We start from the raw sequence: 18,447 nt of genomic DNA on the forward strand, positions 1-18,447 counted from the left end.
ATCACTGAATATACCTTTAATAGAGAACCAGAGCATTGGATACATTTTTGGAATTGGCTTTACCTTTAGTGCATACCCCTTCAAACACAAGCTTAATTTGCACAATGAACATAACGCTGACATTTTAAACTATCCTCTAACATTGAGAGAGGGGAACAGAGCAGGAGAAAGTTTAAAAGTGCAGTTTGGGGGTAAGTTTATTTAGTTTATTTGCTTTGAGCAGTTTATTTAACAGGCATGGTCCTTAGATGTTAATTAGCTTAGTCTCCCCTCATCTCTAATTATTATAATTATCACCAGTCTGGTAACTCCCCTCAATGATCCAGAGGGGAAATTTCCACCCACTTTCCCTCAGTCACGCCCCTTGTTTGGCATTTTATTTCTAATTGGGTTTAGCAAATTAAAGTTTGATGTAATTATTTCTGCCTCTACTTTTGGCCAACTTCACCCTTTGTTTTTTGCCATCCAGCTGCATCCAGTCTGGTGGCCATAGTTCTGTTCATAATGTTTAAAGGACCACTTCACCACTTTTCAACCTATCTTCATATAATAGGTCCTCACTAATAATCATGATAAAATGGCGCGGTTTTTTTCTACTCGGTGTGTGTGTCTCATAGGAGGGCTGTGGGCAGTTTAGAAACCGTCTTCCATCATCATTAGGAAGATTATTTTTTAAACAAGATTTCTTTACAACATTTTTTAGATTTTCATTATTGTGAGAACGATGGCTTCCATTTTCGCATTGCAACTTTTCAGGACTAGAAAGCCTGCAGTTTCTATTAGCTTGTGTTCCCCATCAATGATGTCACTGGAAGACGGTTTCTGAACTGCCCACAGCCCTCCTATGAGACACAGACAGAGTAGAAAGAATTTGCACAATCTTTTCAAGATTATTAGTGAGGACCTATTATATGAAGATAGGTTGAAAAGTGGTGAAGTGGTCCTTTAATAGTTCACCCAAAAAAGTACTTATTTTCTATCAATTACACACCCCAAAGCCTTGAATTCATGGGGATGTTTTGTTTTAGTATAAGCCAATAATGTCGTCACCCAGAGACTTGTGGAGACATTAGCATCTTTCCGCCAGTCTTCGAATTATTGGCAGCTTAGGTATGCAACAAAAACAAACAAATTAATTCAAGGCTTGTGGGGTGTGCAATTGATAGAAATGAGAAAATAAGTATTTTTGGGGTTGAATTACTCCCAATTAATTTGTTTGTTTGTTTCTAAATTGCATCAAGTTAAATGTGTGCATATGTGCACCTTGAGCATGAGTGAGTGTGTGTGTGAGCGTGTGCGTGTGCGTGTGCGTGTGCGTGTGCGTGCGTGCGTGCGTGTGTGTGTGTGTGTGTGTGTGTGTGTGTGTGTGTGTGTGTGTGTGTGTGTGTGTGTGCGTGCGTGTGAAAGATGCGTGAAAGGCTGCATTTATGATACATTTATGAGGAAAAAAAGGGAAAGAAAGAGAAGAGACATATGTATTCAAAGAGGTAGAAGGAGGTGGGTGGTGGTGGTGATGAAATACCAATAAGCTGCTGATTATGTAATGTGCTCATTCTGCCCTGTGGTGCTTCAGGTAGACTAGACTCAGAATACCTCTGTCTGACAGAGTGGATTTATAGCATCAGCTGTAGCAAGAGGGCATTGTAGGACTCGCCTCGGAAGTAAAAATGCCTGTGATATATAGAGCTCATTTCGTCAGCAGGCAATGAGGGGAATGATAATATTTCTGGTGTGTTTGTGTGTGTGTGTGTGTGTGTGTGTGCGTGCGTGCGTGCGTGCGTATGTGTGTGCCCATGTGTGTCAGCATTGTGTGTACAGTATGAGTGTGTGTAAGTTTGTGTGTGCCTCTGTACAGGAAGGGAGGGTCATTTTGGAGGAGCTGTCATGGACCAGACATTTACCAGCTTCTGACAGATACTCTAACCTAGATTTGCCCTCACGAGCAAAAGCATGTTTTGGTTTAGTGACTCTATTTTCTCCCTTTATAGTTTCACTGCACTCAATCAGCTGCGGATGTCATTTTTATTGAAATGTTTTGCAGTCACTGACAAAAAGCACGTTTATGCAATAGTGCTTTTTAACCAGTAAATAGCATCAGTGTATATATCTACAAAGTGTTCCTTTCGCGTGTCATCGATTGGAGACACATGTCAGCCACTTGTTCAACCTCTCCAAGAGTGTAAAAATGAACCTAATCTGTAAAGTCCTGATTGTTGAGCGTTCAAACTGACCTACACCTACACTGAGTGTTTCATTCTGATAATACAAATGTCCCCGTACCTGTCCATTTTTATCTCTGAGTTCAGTAGCATACAGTACAGTAGCTACAGTACACAAAACATCCTGAGGGTTACCTCAGGATGTTTTTGTGTACTGTAGCTACTGTACTGTATTGCCATACATAATGATAATGAAGTATGCTAATAGCTCAACTGATGCATTCGACCACACTGAGAATGACTTGTATACACAAGCACCTCAATCACGATAAAACATTATATACATCATAATAATGGTACATGGTCATAAAAGCCATTAGCTACACAACAACCTAAATTATCTCAACATGGAAGCAGATCTTTACAGTGTACGTTGCTGTTGTCCTGTTCTAGCATGTTCCTCAACCAAAGGAGCCAATCGGAGGCAGGCTCCATTTAAAGCCCCTCTCGGGGTCTTTAATCCTAAACACTCACAAGCTCCTCACACATATTAATATCACAGATAATGTTTCACACTGCATCGAGGTGATGACAGATTACATCTGTAAACCTTCCACCCTCTCAGTTAGATTTAAAATGTAAAATTATCAAAAGAAGGACGAATGGCAGTACCCAATTTCAAAGATTATTTTTATGCAGCCCAAATTAAACCCATAGCTGATATATTATGCAACCTAGTATTTCAAGTCAGAAAATATTAAACTCTGTTATGAAGAATACCTCAATTCATGCGATGTTGGATCATGGAAATCTAGGAAGGCTTTAGACAATGTGATGATAAGATACAAATAATTCAGTGGTGTTTTTATGATCTGGATTTTAAACAAAACTCAATAGTAGACTGTAGTTTCAAATCCTGGATTTCAAAAGGAATTACAACATCGTATTCGCTTACAGAAAAGGGAAAGTTTAAGAGTTTTGCAAATCTGAGGAAAGAAATTTCCCTTGATACATTTTTTGATGAATACCGGAACAACTTAAGAGTGTTATTTCTAGATTTTATGGCAGCTTCATGACAAAAAACCAAAACCAAAAAACATCCCGGTAATACAGAATACATTCAAGATTAGTGGGAGAGGGAGGGTATAACTTCACTGTAATGTAAACTCCAATGGAAATGTATGCGCACTAATCTGTATGGAGGACATTTGGGTGGAAGTGTCTTGTTCGCTAAAACCTTATGGTATTTAACTGAAAACCAGACTAAAACCAGTAAGATGCCTGAGGGCAAGGTCGCGTGCATGCATCCGCCTGCTTGACAGCAGACTGCTGGGCGAGCACTGACGTTTTGGAATGGGGGGTCAGATCAACATATCCACCTGGGTGACAGCAGACTGCTGGGCGAGCGCTGGTGCTTTGGCATGGGGGGTCAGATCAACATATCCACCTGGGTGACAGCAGACTACTGGGCGAGCGCTGGTGCTTTGGCATGGGGGGTCAGATCAACATATGGAATGAATTCTGTACTGGCCATTATATGGACCGTGTCTTGAGTGTACGGGGTTTGATGAGGTCAGATCAACATATGTAATGTCAGAACAGGTCAGCTCCATATATGGAGATCTAAGGGTGGCAGTGGGGGCAGTGTCTTGAGTGTACAGGGTTTGATGAGGGCCCAGGTAGGGCCGGGCCTTAACTTTCGGGCCTGTTAAGAACTCTAATTTTCCCCGGCTGCCGGGCGCGGCTGCACTAATAACTTTGGGGCAGGCCCGTCTAGAGTTTAAATGGACAGGTATCAGTCAAAATGAGACATCGAAGAGGAAGGATGGATGGGGAAGGATCAACATATGGAATGTCAGAACAGGTCAGCTCTGTGAAGATCTAAGGGTTTGAGGTTTGAGGTGAGATGTAGAGTTGCTGGCCAATATTGATGACATCAGGGATCTCCATATATGGGTTTAATATTGATGACATCACGTGATGTCACGAGGCATGACCATGGGGCGTGACCAACTGACATGGGGCGTGCCCAACTGACGGGAAAGGCAAACTATACATACACTATACATATAAACTATACATATTTACTACTATGCTATACATATGTACTATGGCGTGCTATGACTATATACAATACAATTATAGTGCTGTCTACATAACATGCTATAAGTCTGTGTCAAATGCTATCTAAGCCAACAGAAATGCTATCTAAGGGGTTAGGGTAAGTGCTATGGGCCATGATGGAGTCTGAAAAGGTGGCAGAGGAAACCATGCAAGGCACCAACCTGCACATCAGGAGCAATTAGGTGTTCAGAGTCTTGCTCAAGTAGCCTGGTTAATAAACCAGACTAATATCGCACGGACCGCGGCATATTAGTCTGGGGAGGCTCAGCTTGGATTTCATTTCCAGGGGGGCGGGTTGAAACATTTTCTCTTTGACGCAATTGGTCAGAGCTACTGTCAGTCAAAGGTCTCAAGCATTGAAAGTCACTGTACCAAAGCCCGCCCATATTGCATACCGTGTCCCGATTGGCCGCCCCATTTCTCTGGTGTAGGAAATGGGCGTACAATTGAGCCTCTCCAGACCGTAATCCGCTGGCAGGCAATTTATTTTTGCCAACGGCTGATTCGGTCTGGTTTATTAACCAGGCTATTGCTCAAGGACACTTCAACACTATCTCTGGGAGAGCCCAGGATGGAGCTGCAGGGAGAGCCCAGGATGGAGCTGGGAGAGCCCAGGATGGAGCTGGGAGAGCCCAGGATGGAGCTGGGAGAGCCCAGGATGGAGCTGGGAGAGCCCAGGATGGAGCTGGGAGCCTCCCCCATCCGGCCACTCTACCCCTGAGCCACTACCGCCCCACTGTGCCACATGGCTGCTACAGTACATGAATGAACGTGTCTGAGAGAGAGAGAGAGAGAGAGAGAGAGAGAGAGAGAGAGAGAGAGAGAGAGAGAGAGAGAGAGAGAGAGACCACAACATTACATAACTTTGTGTAATATCTGCAAAGTTTGGGAAATATCCATCTTTTTTATAGATTTACGTTAATCTGCACATTTTGATTCTTCCCATACTAATCCAGTGAAGAAATGTCAAAACACAGCTGGAATAGTGTTTGGGTACTCATGTTTTGTAAATGTTACCAGTGTGCGCGTAGATATCTGTTTGTTTTGGTGATTCATTAACAACAGACAGAAACATGAAATATCTGGCGTCGTCATTCTCCCCCTTCCGATCACTGTGTTTTCAGTTGTATTTATGTGGTATTCATTTCCATTTAAGAAATTAAATTTAATGTATCTTATTTTTATCATTTCCCGGAATGCTTTCTGAATCCCTTGTTGGCTAATTAAAAGTGACAAATTGATGGCATGAGACAAATGCATTGCATTTGCAGTTCAAGTAAGTTCTATTTCATTCTTTCTGACCACCAGAGATGGTGCTTAGCACTTGGATATACGGTGCTAAGCACCGTTTATACGGTGTGATATACGGTATGGTATGATATACGGTATGATATACGGTGCTAAGCACCGTTTCTGTGGTCAGAAAGATGCATATGGGTCCAGACAGTAAAATCCTCCGTGATAATGTATCGACATTAGCGATGGGAGATTAATCGGTAAACACATCGGTATCGGACGATTTTAGTTGTTTTTAGATTAATCGGCATCGGTTCGATTAATCAATCGGTCTGTCTTTACAGATAAACAAGCCCAAAGTAACAGCTTGAACAGATCTACAAGCTCACAATATAAACGTATGTAAGTTAAATCTGACTTGCCTAAGCCTGCAGTGCAGATACCCTGTTATTATAAGTTTTCAATACAGAATGAGATCATATCGACATCGGTGTTATCGATTATCGGCCATAACAGCAATTAATTATATCGGGTATCGATATCGGACAAAATGTCTCATCGGCACATCCCTAATCGATATGCATTTATCCATATTATATAACACAGACAGTGTACTTTAACCAAATGGACATTTACGCGCCTATTTGGATAGCTTTGTTCACTTGTGATTCCACAAACATGATATTGTTTTGTGGATGGAGAGAAATCTTCACTATGTTACGGTTCCATGGATAAGGAAGACATACTGTAGTACTGTAGATGTATACATAGCACATACTCTGCAAGTATTTCTCACCCAGGGCTCAGACTACCCACTGGAGTCTTAGTAACTATCTGCTAAAAGCTGCTAGGAATGTAATGTGGCCCTGACTAAGGGGAGTTATAAGCCGGTACTGGGAAGAGAGAGGGTGGGAGGTCAGGGGTCTCTTGTTTACCTAGAGGATCAACCTTAATCTGTCCAGTTATCTGGTGTTTTCCAATCTCTCTCTCCCATAACGCTCCCTGTCATGCATGCATGTGTGCCCGTGGTTTATGGTTATATGGTTCTATGCCCGCATCATGCTCAGGGTTGTCTGGGAGAAGGATGTTATTCCAAAGGTTGAACTTCGAGGATGGAGAGGAATATTCACTATCACAGTCTACACTAATCCTCAGTGTTAAATTAACCATTTGTCACTCCAAGAGTATACAAAAAACGTAACCAAATGGTCCCTTGGTTACATTCGTTCACTCGTGGAGTTAAATGAACACTCTTCGTATGTTAAATTAACCATTTGTCACTCCCAGAGTATACAAACGTAACCAAATGGTCCCTTGGTTACATTCGTTCACTCGTGGAGTTAAATGAACACTCTTCGTATAGTGTAGTTTTAACCCCTTCAAACCGGGAAAGCATCTGTGTCCTGTTAGATTCTAGTGTTCGTTGGCACAGCGCATCAGTTTGTGCTGTGCTGTGAGCTTGTACATCTGTTATGTTTGAACATTTTAGAAAAATATTGAAAGCAGTAAAGAACTACTGGTTTAGAAGGCACTTGCAGAAGGTGTCTTAATGGGTTAAACTGGGCCCTAGTGAGAGACGATGAGAGGTCAGAATTAGACCATAAAAGAGGTGATTTTGAGTTGTCAAGGGATGTTTCTCACTTTCTTGTCGGAGCACTTCTCCTCATTTCTCCTCTAACAGACAGGGTTCGTCTCCTCCTCTCCAAGTGTACTCAGGGATTTCACTTCCCCCTGACCTCTTCACGGAGGCCTGTCATGGCCTGGACTCTAGCACTGTTATCTTAGCTAATTTTCCAATTAGAAAAGCTCTTTGTCAGGCTCATCTCTGAGCATGTCTCAACCCAATACCACAAGCATTCTGGAACGGCTTTCTGGGATTTTGGCAGGACTACTTCGTCATTCATAAAGCGTGTCCCCCCCCCCCCCCCCCCCAAAGTAATGAGAGATGGGTTAACCAACCGTCACCCCCTAATTCAGCTTATTTCTATCTGCGTTTTTTCCACTGCCAAAGTTGAAATTAAACCTATATGCCCCAACAACAGAACAGTGTCCCCATTGATTACTGAGCTACAAATACAAAGGTATAATATTAATTTATTGTATGTATGCATACTGTAAAACCATATGGAAGCATGCTGGGGGAGAGAAAGGGCAGACTTTTGTCTGCTTGTGATATTTGTATATTTTGACCCTGGGTCTAGCACAGCTGACCATGGCCAGAGAACTTTACAATTGGGAGGAGTCGAGGACCACCACTATTATAAACATTAGTGGACTCTAGTTAGAGGCCTGTGTGATGATAAATCTTCCTGTTTTAAACCTTGGTTGTGTGGAGATGTATTTATAATGTGAGCAGGCCTGAACTATACTAACCCAGTCCTGACCTGTCAGACTGACCTCTAACCTGGGGTTATGTAGCCAGCAGGCTTGTGATATCTGTCTGTCTATAGCTGCTGATATATACAGGTGATGTTGGTGAAGATAACCTGGTCTACATTCAACCAGAACCAAGGATCACTGAGGGATGATGAGGGATCATACTCCTTGAACTGGCCAGGGGTGCTGCTGCTGTAGTATACTTATTTATTGCTGTGAAGTTCATTGCTTGGTCACATCCAGATGCAAAACCCTATAGCTGCCCTGATCTGGGGAATGCTTTTCTTTTCTTTTAATTGCTAAGATGTGCAGTTAGTTTTACTTTCATCATCACCCCACAAAAATCCTCTTTGTTGTCACTTTTACCAATTATAATTGTGTCACAATGACATTTAAATCCTATGACTGTGAATAGGCCTATTCACAGTCAAATAGCCTCGCAATTGCCTTCTTTGCAACATATAATTTGAAACGTATATAGGCTACACATTAGCTTAAACGAACGGTGCCATCACTGAACAAGTAAACTATCTTCTTCTGCTATCGATAAGAACGAAGTGAGACGTAACAAATTAGGAGGAGCAGTAATAAAACTCAGCGCACGCCAATGAAGCGGTGATTTATGGCGCAGCCTCATCCATTCGTCGTGAGACGCCGTCCTATGGGAGGGACGAGGAGGAGAACAGAGGGGAGGGAGGGAGGGTGAGAGGGAGAAATTGAATGAGAAGGACAGAGAGAGAAGTTGAGAGAGGAGCCTCCAAAATAACTTCTCCAACAATCAGCAAGTGGATCTACAGAGAGTGCATGCTCCGCGCTGCTAGCTTCTTCCCACTAACGCATGGCTGCTTAGCACCCTCTCAACCTTCTGCACATTGTTCTGAAGTTCTGTGGCGGAGGAGGCGAGGGGTCTCCGCTTTGCAAGATGGACCGCTTAAAAAGGACGAGGGCGTTTAGGACAATACCGCTATTTCTTATACTACTACTGCACGCAACAACGACAAAAGCTGGTAAAGTAGCCTACTGAACACCTGCCGAGAAATAATTAAGTGCTTATTACAGAGCTATATGGTCCTGGAGGCGAGAACGTAAATGGGGCTGATAATATAGGCTCATTGTTCTAGGCTAATTGATGCACTTTTCCCGTTATCCCAGGTCCCATGCACATATAATGCAGACAGCTCTATTATATATTCTTTGCCCCAAGGCAACCATTAAGCTACGAGCATGATAGTTTATTTTCTTCCTGCTGTTTGATTGAGAACTTTTTTTTGTGATATCTGAGTTTTAGATCCGTTTGGATAATTGTTGATGCTGCTGGTTTGAACTTGCCCACTAAACTAAACTGCTTCAGGCTGGGATTACCATAGAGGACCTGCTGAAATGACTCAGGCTTTTGGATCAAATTATGAAATTGCAAGCCATCATATACAAGTTGTCAGAACTTTGCAGAACTATAGTAGAAATAAATGATGCACCCATGGTTGCTCGGAATGAATCTGGATTGCTTCGGCTTCATTAATTCAACACAGTATTTTCAGCTTTTGCATTTTAATGCCCCAATAATTCCTACTGGATGTTCACTGCATCAGGTGTGCTGTGTGTGCTGGGAGGGCCCTCAGAGCGAGGCTGCATGATGTCATGTTTGAGTTTGCTCGTGACCAACGTCAGCTAACTGTGAAGAGGTTTAACGTCGGCTTGAGAAAGAGGTATATGGCCAAACACTGAGCGACCAGAGTAGATTAAAATTCCTGTCATGGATCTGTTTAATGTGCCCACTGTGCACATATAGGAGCTTAGCACCTTAACACACTCTTTGCAGTTACAGTCCTGTTATGATTATTTTCACACCCAGATATTTGTCTATTGCATATCCCCTATAGTACTGTACTATATAGGCTATAATAATGTTTGCATTCTATTTCAGATTTAGGATGTTTATTTTATTTATTCTCATTAAGTCTGTAGAATTGTACACTAGGCCTATACCGGTGCAGTGTTTATTTATTTATTCATTCATTCATTTATAGTATTATATCCGACTGCAGGACATGACTGACTACACAAAAGTCTATATATGTTACTGCGTTTAAAGTGCTGTGCCCATTATCACGCTTCTCATCTCCTATACATGCTTACAACTAGGGATGCACCGATCCGCCTTTTTGGCATTCGATACCGATTTCGATACATGGGGGTCCAGTATCTGCCGATACAGAGTACCGATCCGATACCCCCCACAAAGAAACGTAATAACCTATTAAGCTGTATGCCTCACTGTGTGGAGTCTGGAATCAACATCAAGGCTTGACTTAAACATTACTTTCCCAACTTTGTAAAGCAAAATGTAACAAACACAGATATAAATGCACTGAATTATTTATTAAATAACTGTGCAACAATTAGACCAGGTTAATGTGTGCGCAGGCTAGCCTGGCTGCATTCCACATGTTATACTGTCAATACTATACACTGCTGTGTCACAGAGGAGGTAGAGTTGTTTTCATACTGTAATTACACATAATTATCGGATCGGATAATGGATCGGCCCATTTGCCACCGATACCCCCGATCTAGAATTTTAGCCTGGATCGGCGCCGATCTCCGATACGAGTATCGGATCGGTGCATCCCTATACTTACAACTTGCTTGTGCACATTTGGTCCATTGTTGATTTAACCCACAGCCATATACCACCACCCACAATGGACATTCTAAGGCCTGTGGTCAGAGCAATAGGCCTGCATGCCCTGTGGCTGTGTCTTGAGTGTCTTTGACCCGTGGCAGACAGTTTCCTTGCAGGTGCTGCATTATAGAGAGACATGCCTGGTGTAGAGACATGCCTCAACAGTAAGAGTTAACCCCCTGGACAACAAACAAAGGCACTTAAAGCCGTCTCATTTACACTTAAACAAGTAACTTTCATGCACAGCTTAACGTCTGCTGCTGGGATCATTTGCTGAAATCCAGTATAGCTAAAATCTTGGCAGAAGAGGACAAAAATATAGTGTAGAAGTTGAATATATAAGACCACCGATTATGGTTTATGCGGTCCATTTGATATGTCAGTCTTGAGTGTGTGTGTGTGTGTTTGTTTGTTTGTGCGCGTGTGCATGTTTTTAGTGTTCCTATGTGTTGTGTGTGTGTGTGTGTGTGTGTGTGTGTGTGTGTGCATGTGTGTGTGTGTGCGTGTGTGTGTGTGTGTGTCTGGGAGAGAGATGAGAGAGTTCTTTGTAGTCACGTTTGATGACAGGAAGTGAGACATTCTTGCACACGTACACGCTTAATGAAGACTGTCCCTTTAATTCACCACACTTTCTTCCTTAGTTTTATCTTCTTTAAAGGCTGTGAAACGAGAGAGGTTGTTTTTATGTCATAATATGCTGTGTGCCTCCTACATCTACAGCTACTGTAACCCCCCCCCCCCCCCCCCCCCCCCACACACACACCCTGCCCCACCCAGGCCAGCACCCGGCCTGCTGGATGACAGAGGGGAATTCACACACGTAGAACCCTCCCACCCCCCACCCCCATCTCTCCCTCCCACCCACCCCCATCTCTCCCGTGTGCCGTTTGATCCAGCTGCCTCACTGGAGTTGATCTGGCGCCCAGCTCCCATTGGAGGGTGGCAACGAGCGATGCTTCCTTGTCCCCCTTTGATCCAGCAGCAAATTAGTGGCGAATGAAAACAAGTGGAAAAGAGGAGATGAGTTTAGAAACAGTGCAGTGGGAGAAGAGGAAGTCGACGCCTGTTGTGACTCCAGAGTGTTCTGCTGCAATAGTTTGTCTTTCTCTAATGGAAACATTAGATGTGGGTTCGATCGCACAGTGTTCGATGCTGATAGGAACTGTTAGCTGCACAGTAAAATCCCTAGTGTTAACTTAACCCATTCTGACCTGAGATCAGATTCATATGAGGTTTCCACTGGACACACACTGGTCTGATGAACCCATTCTGACCTGAGATCAGATTCTAAAAATGTCAGTCGTTCTTCGATTATTCAAAAATAGCAGACCTACAAGCTCGTATCACGCCACTCGGTGGCGCGATATGAGCTTGTAGATCTGCTATTTTTCAATAGCTAAAGCATAACATGATGCCGACACCAAAAGGTGCAAGGTTCCATTTGGTTCCATTTGTACACTGACAAACATATTAAATTAACACTGAGGACTTTACAGTGTGTGGCTCTGCTGATGCTGTCAGTATATCATCTGAATGCCATTGTGGAGGGAAACTGTTTACTATCTATCTAATGTGACATAAATATAAACATGATATACTGTAAGTGACAGTAGAACAACTGCTAGAGGCTGTTTCCTATCTATATAGTGTGCAATAAACATCTGGCGTCCAGAAAGCCACCTCCGCCTCAGGCATGACTCAGAGCTCCATGCTCAAGTCATGAACATTACAATTTTTACAATTTAGGCATTTAGCAGACGCTCTTAATCCAGAGCGACTTACATTTAAGCAAGAACAAAAGCATGGGAATACATCACATAAAAGCATTCATCATGAAACATGCGTAAGCTAAGAAGGTAACAGTGGAATATCTATATGATGAAACTATACATACACTATACATAATAAACTATACATATTCACTACTATGCTATACATATGTACTATGGCGTGCTATGACTATATACAATACCAACATGGTTTTAGGGCACATTTCTGTGGGATCATATGGGAGATACCGTCGGTGACAAAATGTCATCAACAGTTTTCTTGTAAAACCTATGTTTCTATGTCAGTGGTTCTCAAACATTTTCATGTCAAGGACCCCCAAAGATTATCTGTAATTGGCCGCCGACCCCCATCTTAAAATCTGTTGTTCCAGGGACCCCCCCCCCCCCCAGAAGCAAAGATATGAGTTAAAAACGTTCGCTCTGAAAGAATATATATTCAAAGATTTGCGCCACATTTTCACGATTTTTCAAAAATAGCAGATCTACAAGCTCGTAGCGCGGCACTCGGTGCAGCACTATGAGCTTGTAGATCTGCTATTTTCAACAGCTAAATAGTAGACGCTGACCTATTTGGCTGTGTCCCAGACCATGAGCCAAAGAAAACCCATGTCATGTTCACGGATCACAAAGAAGCCAGGAATGGGATTCCTTTGACCAAAACCATCTGTGCCCTCTGGAGTCACAACACAGTGGCCTCTCGGTGACACAGCCAGTGGCCTTTGTGATAAACTGGTGTGTCATAACCCCTTACCACTAAAAAGCAGTGGCCTCTCTAAACTGGATAAGCGCCCCTTATCAAAGACGATGGGTTGTTATCGTTCAGTTCAGAAGGCGACAGTCCCATGTCTAATTTGTCTGGAAAATGAGCAGATATACAAGCCCACAACGCATTATGGATATGGTGCATTGTGTGTTTGTAGATCAGCTATTGCTGATGCTCGACACCATTATATGATGAAATGTAAATTAGGCTTTACTTTCAAAGCAACACACACTGCAGAGGCCCTTATAGCTTTGAAGTTCCCTTCAAATGCATGCATGAACAGGACTTCTGAAAGAATAATATGGTGCGTGTGTATGTGTGTGTGTGTGTGTGTGTGTGTGTGTGTGTGTGTGTGTGTGTGTCTATGCAGAATGCATATGCTTTGAGTCTGTGAGAGTGCTGTGCACCAGTGTTGTGCACCATGACGATAGCCTGCTGTTATCTGAGAGAATGAGTGATATCAAATAAAATAAATACAATTGTGCGTGCTAGTTCATGTGTGTGCACATTTACGTTTACATATGGGTCCTCGTAGGATTGGCTGATGTGTGTGTGTGTGTGTGTGCCTGGACAGAGTGAGGCCTTGAGGGGCAGGTGTTTTCTCTATGGGCTCAGCAGCTCTTGGCCTGTCTGTCTGCCCGTCATGCTGCGAACAAGCAAGAGCAGAACAAACTGTGGTGATTGAAGAATGCAGTGTTTGTAATGTTAAACGGAGGGATATGTCCAGCCAGATCTCTGCAGACAGGGCTCAGCTGCAGCGCCGACACCCCCCAGAAGCCTATAGTTCACATTTTCAACGAATATACTACCATCGTACGACGAAGCATGAATCAGGCTTTACTCATGACGCTAAGCCTTAACAACAGGACCTGCCCAATGACCCATATTCAGTGCTCCCAAACCGCTAATCACACTTGCTCGTCTGCCACTTGTGATGTGCCACTGTGAGTAAACGATACCGTTGCCGGCCCGGCGTCCATGCAGCATAATATGCATTTGCACCATACAACAAAGCAGGCTCGGTGCCACCAAATCCACACGCGCTCTGTATATTATGTGGTGTAAGCTTCACACATGTTGGGTTCTTCTCCCCGAACCGCTGCAGCAGAAGAAGTATCAATCAGTCAAAAGGTTGCGGAGCGGATTCCGAGCGGTATCCCACACAACCGCTGGTTTGACGAGGTCCCAAAAACGCTCAGTGATGTTAACTAGAAGCAGACCAACCCTGGAGCCCAATCAACAGCATAAATATCACCACCAACTCCCCCAGTTTGCATTCCTACTGCTGCCAAATGAATTCCTCCGTTTCTCCATGTAACCTTTAACCCATTACATGATAGAGATGCACCCCCACCCCCTTAATGTCCTTACATTTGTTTACGATAATGGGCGTGAATGTTTGACAAACTACATACAACGAGAAATGTAGAGCAAGACTGCTAGGGGGAAAGTGCTGTTATTTTATAGAGGTTGTTATTGAGCTATGTCAGTGTGTGCCTGTGCAACGTTTGATAACTCATTTATCTCTCTCTCTGTGTGTGTGTGTGTGTGTGTGTGTGTGTGTGTGTGTGTGTGTGTGTGTGTGTGTGTGTGTTGAAGTGTTCCATCACTGTGCAGCTTGATACCTTTCCTGTCTACACATTGCATTGACCCAGTCAAGGGTCACGCCCACTACTAATTAGATTAAAGCTATTCCTCACGGAGGCTTTGAGCAGTTGTCTGGGTTTATTCAGCCATTTCCGCTGAATCTGTCATCAAACATTACCAATTGGCCCCCATTGACTTATAGAAGATTATTATTGTTATTATTTTTTTTAAGAACTGTATTGTGAGCAGTAGTTTTAATGTAGAATGACACTCCAAAGTAACATGAAGGGGTTGTGGTGGGGCTGGGTATGGTCACCATGCATTCTCTTAATACACACATATACCATGTGCAGATATGCTGTCATGTCACAATACTACATCAAGAGTATCTGCAAATATCATTTAGCAGACACTCTTATCCAGAGTGACTTAGCAAGATTGGAATAAGCAGAGTAAGCATGAACTCTAGTCAATAAACAAGGTACAGTCACATAAATAGAGTGCAGAGGACAGAGAGGCTTGATAAAAAAAGATATTATTGTGCATGGTGTAGTGTAGAGCAAGAAAAATAGCTGATCTACAAGCTCACAATGCTTTGCAGCACGTTGCACTGTAAGCTTGTACATCGGCTATTTTCAGCCAAGCATAAATCATTCTGTTCTCCTTACTCATCTCAGGGTGTGGTTCTAAACATTTGGTGGGAACCTCTCTTGGTCCTGGTTCCATTTTTGGCCAAGAACGTCCCCTTGTTTCTAGGTTTTGGACAGTACAGTATTGTGTGTTTTCAGGCTTAAAACGGGGAGTGTAGGAGGTGTGAGTCAGAAGGAATGCCTTCAGAGACACTTGCTGAGGAGGCACAGAGCGCACATTATATCTAATGTACTGTATGTCTGAGGTGGTACTGTACTGGGCTGTACGATTACACGGAAACACTGAGTCAAGTCATGTCACGCCGTCAGAGAAGAGATACTGCTGTGAATGCTCTGCTGACATTTGCGTCGGACAGAGCGTGTTCTGTGAAATCGAGTGGGCGCTAATTCAGGCCTATTCTGCCAGAAGGACTGTGGACAATATTTTCCGCAATGCAGATCCGTGTCTCTCACAAGTGCTACAAGGAGAAAGAGCAAGAGAGAGGGTTGTCATTATGTGAAAGAAATGTGTACATGCATGCATGCAGCAGCATGCATGCACACAGCACACGCATGTACCGTACAGTCTGTGTGTATGTTCATTCCACATCACAGACTAGATGTTATGTGTGTTAACTATTAAGGCACCACAAGGGAATAGGGAATTTGCTGGATGTCTAATCTCCCCCCTTCCCATGAACTCTGACCTTTTTGTGCTACTGGAAAACACTGATCTCTATTTTGCCCAGTAAAAAAAACACAATCTGTATTCACACCACACTACTGCAGAAGTATAGACGCTCGGTTATACTTGCTTGTGCAAAGGGTGTCGCAAAGCTCACAACACATGCATGAAGCACACTATAGTACAGTGCCAGACCAACCACATCTGGTGATATGTCAAAGAGGATCAAACATATTGAGCCATACACACCATAAGAGGAGGGGGGGGGGGGGGGGGGGGGCAGACAGGTAAGGTCAGAACATGACTGTATGGCCTAATGAAATACAGGTACTGCAGAACTGCTAGATCGATTGGCACAGCTTCAGCTGATAGGCGAGGGTGGGGGTGGGTATAGCAGTCTGGTATTGATCCATGGCTCAAATCCAGATCCAGACTTTATTTATGCCAGAGGCTTCTTCTTTGCAGCACTAGAGTGCAGGCATGGTGGGTGTAATAGTGAAAATATGGAGGATTTCCCAGTGCGACTGCCCCATGGATCGTTAGATCCATCAAAGTCTTAATCAGAGTCACTGCTCTCTCTGGCGTGCAGCATTGCATTGCAGCTAGGTCGGCGTTGCACCATAATGCAATTATGTATTCAAATCCGGAGCCTTCATTTAGTATGCATTTGTAACCAATTAAATTAACACTGAGTGTTGGGGTGGCAGTGGCTCGCCCTGTGTTACTGTCCAAGTGTCCTTGAGCAAGACACTGAACCCCTAACGGCATACGTTAGTCCGACGTACCAATAGTCCGACATACATGGCTCTTTTCTACATGTACATTAAATTACATTTAAACTTTGCATAAGACTGCATGGTCATCATTTACTACAACCTCTCTCTTCTTATTTCCTTCAGAGCACGATTCTTTTCCCTTTTATTTACTGTTCAGCCCTCTGTTGTCTTTGGGGATGGGGCGTGTGGACGAGACGTTATTTATTTCATGTAAAAATAGCAGATATTCCAGCTCAAAATGTGTCACCAACTCAGACTGTCCTCCGAGTTGGTTTAGCACTTTTATCCACCAACAGCTTGTATCCATTAGTTTCTGCACATACGTACAGTATGTAAGTATGTACAGTATGTACAGTATGCGTGGGATGGATGCATATTACTCCCAGCATTTCTGCTCTTAAATAAGAAATAAGTTATGTCAGCTCATTGCGAAATCACTCTCTTTCTGGCTGAATCTGTGCTGCTCCACTCTCTCTCTCTCTCTCTCTCTCTCTCGCCCTGTGTTCCCTGCGGTGTTGTTGCTGTTGCACATAATATCGACATCTCTGTGTTGTGTCGATAGGACTCACAGGGCCGTGAGGTCAAGGGTGTCCTCCATCCTCTCAGCGCGCCACCACAACACGAAGAGTGTTTTCTTCAAAAGATGAAAACTAATTTATGTTGTGCTATAGTGAACAATTACTTTATATCTCACCTCCTGTAGAAAACGGTCAATCCGTTGCTCAGCTGCTGTTATTGGTTCTGTGCAGTAACATGATGCGTTGTCTCTTTGGAATGCCTGGATAAAAAAAAAAATGAAAAAACGCAGAAGAAAGTGTTTTGTGGTGAAGAGTTGATTGAGTTAGTCCAGGCAGTTTGCCAGGTGTCCTTCCTGACGAGTGGACAGGATCCCAAACGTCATGTATAATAATCTGACCCACGCTGCTTCAAATTAGAATACTAGTTGTTTGGGCAGTTCCAAACATCAGGGCCTATTAACCTCTCATCACTGTGCATGAGGCATGGGAGAGAGAGAGAGAGATGGATGCTGATCTCTGACCTGATACATTATTCATTGACATTTAGTTGTTGGTTCAGTCATGCCTGCCAATTACACACATTTTAAAAGGGTCATAAATGTCGGTGTGTGGGCCAGGTACCGTATGGCTGTAGGCCATCAGCCTAACTGTACCGTATGGCTGTAGGCCTTCAGCCTAACTGCTCTGCTCTGGTACCGTATGGCTGTAGGCCATCAGCCTACCTGCTCAGGTACCGTATGGCTGTAGGCCATCAGCCTAACTGCTCTGCTCTGGTACTGTATGGCTGTAGGCCATCAGCCTACCTGCTCAGGTACCGTATGGCTGTAGGCCATCAGCCTAACTGCTCTGCTCTCAGGTACCGTCTGGCTGTAGGCCATCAGCCTAACTGCTCTGTACCGTATGGCTGTAGGCCATCAGCCTAACTGCTCTGTACCGTATGGCTGTAGGCCATCAGCCTAACTGCTCTGTACCGTATGGCTGTAGGCCATCAGCCTAACTGTACCGTATGGCTGTAGGCCATCAGCCTAACTGCTCTGGTACCGTATGGCTGTAGGCCTTCAGCCTAACTGCTCTGGTACCGTATGGCTGTAGGCCATCAGCCTAAGGTACCGTATGGCTGT

The 18,447-nt window shown here is 43.6% G+C and overlaps 2 protein-coding genes across 4 annotated transcripts in view; one reads left to right on the top strand and one right to left on the bottom strand.

Annotated features, from left to right (window-relative positions):
* Positions 1 to 17,525, bottom strand: part of rdh8a (retinol dehydrogenase 8a) — a 44,518-nt gene extending 26,993 nt beyond the window's left edge. Inside the window, exon 1 of the mRNA XM_083780275.1 lies at positions 17,503 to 17,525. The gene's annotated coding sequence lies outside the window, so the exon portion shown is untranslated. The remainder of the gene's footprint in view (positions 1 to 17,502) is intronic.
* Positions 8,636 to 18,447, top strand: part of col5a3a (collagen, type V, alpha 3a) — a 95,807-nt gene continuing 85,995 nt past the window's right edge. For all 3 annotated transcript variants that reach the window (XM_083780269.1, XM_083780270.1, XM_083780271.1), the window contains exon 1: positions 8,636 to 8,902. In XM_083780269.1, the coding sequence (XP_083636395.1) occupies positions 8,818 to 8,902 (85 nt within the window). In that variant the 5' untranslated portion in view covers positions 8,636 to 8,817. The remainder of the gene's footprint in view (positions 8,903 to 18,447) is intronic.

This window comes from Protomyctophum parallelum (assembly GCF_964188405.1).
Source record: "Protomyctophum parallelum genome assembly, chromosome: 13".
Classification (NCBI taxonomy): domain Eukaryota; kingdom Metazoa; phylum Chordata; class Actinopteri; order Myctophiformes; family Myctophidae; genus Protomyctophum; species Protomyctophum parallelum.